This window comes from Bidens hawaiensis, unplaced genomic scaffold (assembly GCF_021521415.1).
Source record: "Bidens hawaiensis isolate Kalapana, Puna unplaced genomic scaffold, B.hawaiensis_p1.1 tig00005145_1, whole genome shotgun sequence".
Classification (NCBI taxonomy): domain Eukaryota; kingdom Viridiplantae; phylum Streptophyta; class Magnoliopsida; order Asterales; family Asteraceae; genus Bidens; species Bidens hawaiensis.
In genome coordinates, this window is record NW_027491328.1 from 1,613,546 (window position 1) to 1,618,739 (window position 5,194).

Sequence of the window (5,194 nt, forward strand, 5' to 3'; positions counted from 1 at the left end):
CCGGAGAAGGTCCACGTCAGCTAATCATTAAGGAGTTAACATCCGTTAGTCGCGGCCCGTTAAAAACAAATACATCAATAATTGGGACGGTCAGCAGGCAAGTGTAAAGTTGGGACTGATATTTACCAATAGGCCATAGTTGGGATTATTTAAAACTAATATTCCTTTTATAAACATAAAAACCAAACTGTTGGTTTTTGTTTGTGTTTGCTTCTTTCGGGTAATTTACACTATTTATTAAATTCTTATAATTACTTAAATTTCAAAACTAAAAATAAAAACTCCTAAATTTGGTTGGTTTTAATACAAGCAAAACCGAAACCGAAAGTTGGGATTTATAAAAACATAAAAACCATACTGATAGTTTTTGTTTGGGTTTGGTTCTTTCGAATTATTACTTGAATTTCCAAAGTAACATGTGAATCCAGCTTTATTATATTTCCGGTGTGTTTTAAACATCAAACCAGTTTACTTAATTACCTATATTTTTAAGTGAGAAAGAAAATGCCCAAACTACTAATGTGTTACGTGGAATAAAATTAAGAGAAGAATTTAAATTCACCAATGGCAAAAGGTGCATTTTAAATACCTTGAGTATAATAAGCAAGTTGCTAAATAGCATCAACAGCTTTAATGCCCGCATTCTTATCCCATGCCTCAGGTGATGCAGCATCCGCCATGATCTTTTCCTGGCCTCGCCAAAGTATCTAACCAGCAAACAAAAATAGCATTTGACTATTTGACCCAATCAAACAATAATATAATTTATGAATATGTGTTTGTGTACCTTGTCAATCACACCAAACTCTTTAGCTTTAGTTGAATCCATATAAAATGGTCTTCTCATTACTTGTGTTACCGTTTCAACGGGCTAATTCAATAATATCATGCATTCAATATAATAATAATATTATTATTAATAAACAATAGCAAAACTTTTAAATATATAACTTACATTTTCCGTGTGCTTTGCCAAGAGACTAATGAGTGTATCCTTGTTAACAATTACCTGTAACGAGGGAATAAAGATACACACAAATAAAAAGGCTTGTTATTTGTTAACAAACCAAAGAAACAATCGTACACAAGACAATTAAACGAACGAGATTTTATTGTTCATGTCCGTTTATGTTCTTTCAATTAACACTGACCTCTTTAGCACGGATGAGAACATCACTGCCTGTCATTAACCCTGATGATGGAATACGAGGTTGTTGTATCATAGCTAAAACAAACCAAACAGTTGTTATTAGTTAGTTAGTTAGTTAGATAGATAGTTAAAACGTAAACGGTTAAAAAGTCAACTAAAAGAGGAGAAATACCTTTGGCATGAGGCATCATAAATCTTTTTCCCTTAGTCCCTGCAGCAAGCAATAGACATGCATGACCTATTGCAGCACCAACTCCAACAGTATGAATCTGCACATTTTTTGTTATACTGTAGTTAAAAGGATAATATTAAACTGGGAGTTTCTTATTTAGTTTATGACTTGTTTTTCACAGAAGGTTCAAATGAGCAACTTCATGTTTCACAGAAGAACAAATGAAATAGAAATAGGCATGTAAGCAAATCAAACGATCATGAACGGAGCATGTTTGTGGTCATTTGTTTAACTTTACCCGAACAAACGATCGCACAAGAACAACTAAACGAACAAGGTTTTCTTGTTCGTGTGTTGTTCGTTTAGAAAATGAGTGTGTTCGTTTATGTTCGTTTGTTAACAGTATCAAGGAACGATTCATGAACGTAAACGAACGAACGTTCATGTAAACGAACAAACATAACTGAGCTAAAACCAAATAAATGTAAATGTGAAAAACAATTTTTTGACCTAAAAAATTGTTAAAACTAGACAGAGTTGTGATGGGCGTAAGAAATATAAAAGAATATGTTAAAGAACATAAACTAACAAACATAAATAAATGTAAACGAACAAACATAAACATTTAAATAAACGCACGTTCACGGATATAAATAAACAAACGAGGCATGTGTTCATGTTCATTAGCTTACCTAAATGAACAAATTTTTTTGTTAAGTTAGTTCGTTAATTAAATAAACGAACATAAGCAAAACAAACTTCCCACTAAATGGTTCACAAACAGTTCACTGAAGGTTTGATCCATTTACAGGCCTAGAAATGTGCACAAATATCAAGTAAAACCTCAGCTTCTAGAATGTTCCAATGTAAGGATCAAACATGCAAAAAATATTTGCCTTCACGTCTTATTGCTCTAAACATAAATCATGTTGAAAAGATGACTTACACAAATAAAAAGAAAATCAAAGTAGTGTAACAGACATCAAACGAGCATAGTTACCTCATTTTTCAATTGCATCATAGCATCATAAATAGCAAAACCCTCTGTTTCCATTCCAACCTGATCATAGTAACAAACGTCAACTGATGGCATAACTGTAATTTTCTCATTAGCCAAAACACTGAAAAAAAGAACTCACCGATTCACCATCATCACGAGTGGTTCCAGTGGAATTTATATAAAGATAAATTGGCTCTTTGGGATCCATCCATTGCAGATACATAAGTTCTGCAATGATGAGCTCTGTTACTGCTGGTACCAACTGATACAAAGCCACCAAAAGTAAAACTAGTTTATTTAAATATTATCAAAAAATATATATATATAAAAAAATAAAGACACATAATATGAAGGAAGCAGTTACCGGCATGCCAAGGTACACTATTCTTCCATGAAGAAGCAATGATGGTAAATCTGGAGGCGGCCTCCTTGGCCTGTGTTCATTGTATGAAACGGATCGTTCCACCTAATAATAATTAAACAATTAAAAATACTATCAGTATTGATTAATCCCAGTAAATTACTTATGTAACAAACACAGACAATTAAGCTATAATTGACTGCAACACAGTAAAAGGCAAATCTGCATACAATTAAAACAAGTTAAGCTGTTCTTATGTTTTAATTTATGTAGCAGCATGCACATAGTGCAAGTCAAATTGAGCATATAAAATCAATCAGAATTACTTTGACAATAACATAAAGTCAAGGTGTCCGTCTATGTACAACCAAATAAGCTTTATTACAATCAAAAGTTGCATCTCTCTCATATGTTTTACAAATGAACCTATATATCAAGTAAAGTGTGTGTGTAAACTGAGAATTATTATATATAAAAATGTGTGTGGGTGTGTATAACCCCGCCCTACCAGCCGACTAGTGCCTAGCGAGTGTTACAATAGTGATAGAGTTGTTTGTTTTTCCCTAGCAGTTCCAAATTGAGGTTAAAATTAAAATATAGTAGTATCCTCATACATACAGATAAACTAGTAGCCCTAATTTAACAAGAGGCAATAATAATAATGAGTTACGTACCGTGGCCGGAGTGGCCATGAGCGTGGGAGAGTCAAAGAGGTCGAGGTAGGGCGGAGTATCGGAGTTAGGCGGTCGATTGAGGAGCTTTTCGGGCGAAGTAGCGGCGACTGATGCGAGCTTGGATAGAAATGGATCCTTAGGGTTTATGGGAGGCATGGGAGGTTTGATACTGCTCCGAGCACGTAGCGAACAGGTGGTGGTGATGGTTCGGCGGAATGAAGGTGAAGGTGAAGGGATGGTGGAAGACGCCATTGATGATAGGCCCAAGGTGGTTGTGGAAGACATTATTGTTGGGAAGAAATTATGTTTGATTGGATATTATGATGTGTTTGTTGTTGTGTACTGCTAGACCCGTTTGATTATGTACACGCGCTTATGTTGTCAAATTTTTTGAAAGAACAACAAAGATTGTATTAAAAAACACAAACTAGCAAGACCTAGACCAACAAAACATCCACCAAAGACAAACCAAAACCAAAACAACACCAGCAACAAAGCAACATCAAAACACTCCTAATTCCATCTAAAACTACGCCAATCTTCCCAAGTTAAGCCCCTTCTTTTTGACCAAGATTTAGCCCACAAGTAACCAATAGCTTTGACTTCTTCAAACATATTATGCGGGAGAACCGGGGTCCCATTATGTACTCTATCATTTCGCTTCTTCCAAAGACACCAAATAGTTATCAAGCACACCGTGTGAAAAGCTTTAAACTTTTCTGTGGAAGCCATTAAGTGCGTATGAAGTTCCACCAAGTCTTGCATACTAAATGCATAAATCGAAGGAACTTTGCACCATTGGGAAATTAAACACCATAATATGGAGCAACCTCACACGTGATAAATATATGATCCACCGATTCCTCCTCCCTTTCACAAACCGGGCACACGGTTGAGACAACAGAAATGTTTCTCCTAAACAGTGCATCCCGCCTTGGAAGCCTATTAAGCACGGCTCTCCACGCAACAAAACCCACCTTCAAAGGAACCCAGTTATTCCATTCAAAAACTGAAGCGGGGCAACTTAACTGCTTTTCCAACAGTAGACTTTTTAACCCACGAACCGAGTACTCATTACGTGAGGAGTCACCAGACCAAATAATCTTGTCCCTTCCAATTTTAATTTCCACATTCTAACACAAGGAAAGGAGCTCTCTAAATTCTTCCACTAGGACATGTCCCCTAGGTGCTATACGCCATTCCCATTTTCCACAAATCACACCATCCCACATGAATAACCGGTCCGCCACCGAGCACCGTTTCGATCTTTCAATGAAAAATAAATTAGGGAACCGGACACACAAAGGGCAGTCAACGAGCCAATTATCTAACCAAAACCACGTGTCTACCCCATTATTAACCTCTGAGCGAATCAACTTACCCACATCCATTCCAACCGGCTTAAGATCCTCCAAGCTTTTACCAATCTGTCTCCACGGGCCCGCGTAGGACATTCTTACCAGGAGGCCGGACCACGACCGGGAGGAGTGGTGAATGGACCAGATTACCTTCCACCACAAATTACATTTTTCATTTTTGAATCGCCACCACCACTTTGCTAATAAGGAGACGTTTATATCTCTCAAGAAACCCAAACCAAGACCACCGAACTCTCTTGCAGCCGACACTTTATCCCACGCAACCCAATTACGTTTTGCTTTTTCGTCCGAACCGCCCCAGAAAAACATCCGTCTTAACCGGTCTAGTTTATCTATAAACCTTCCGAGGCTCTAAATAGCGAAAAAAAGTATGTGGGAAGTGAGTTTAAAACCGACTTTAGGATGATGATGCGGCCCACCAAACGATAAACTTTTCGCCTTCCACCGAGATAGTCTCT

General features: G+C 36.9%; 1 protein-coding gene across 1 annotated transcript; it reads right to left on the bottom strand.

Moving 5' to 3' along the window:
- Window positions 1-555: 555 nt before the first annotated feature.
- Window positions 556-3,637, bottom strand: LOC143629077 (ATP-dependent Clp protease proteolytic subunit-related protein 3, chloroplastic-like). Its single transcript, XM_077098444.1, has 9 exons — window positions 3,358-3,637; window positions 2,687-2,788; window positions 2,462-2,584; window positions 2,323-2,382; window positions 1,323-1,419; window positions 1,152-1,225; window positions 956-1,009; window positions 788-871; window positions 556-707 (listed from the first exon to the last, which is right to left on the bottom strand). The coding sequence occupies exons 1-9, from the start codon at window positions 3,607-3,609 to the stop codon at window positions 612-614; spliced, it is 942 nt and encodes a 313-aa protein (XP_076954559.1). The 5' UTR covers window positions 3,610-3,637; the 3' UTR covers window positions 556-611.
- Window positions 3,638-5,194: the final 1,557 nt, after the last annotated feature.

Bases quoted from the DNA above. Each gene is read 5' to 3' on its own strand.
- LOC143629077 (XM_077098444.1), bottom strand. From the start codon at position 3,609: ATGGCGTCTTCCACCATCCCTTCACCTTCACCTTCATTCCGCCGAACC. The intron at 2,585-2,686 runs GTAACTGCTTCC...GCTTTGTATCAG, and splicing joins TAGTGTACCTTGGCATGCCG to TTGGTACCAGCAGTAACAGA. The intron at 1,226-1,322 runs GTATTTCTCCTC...GGTTTGTTTTAG, and splicing joins TATGATGCCTCATGCCAAAG to CTATGATACAACAACCTCGT.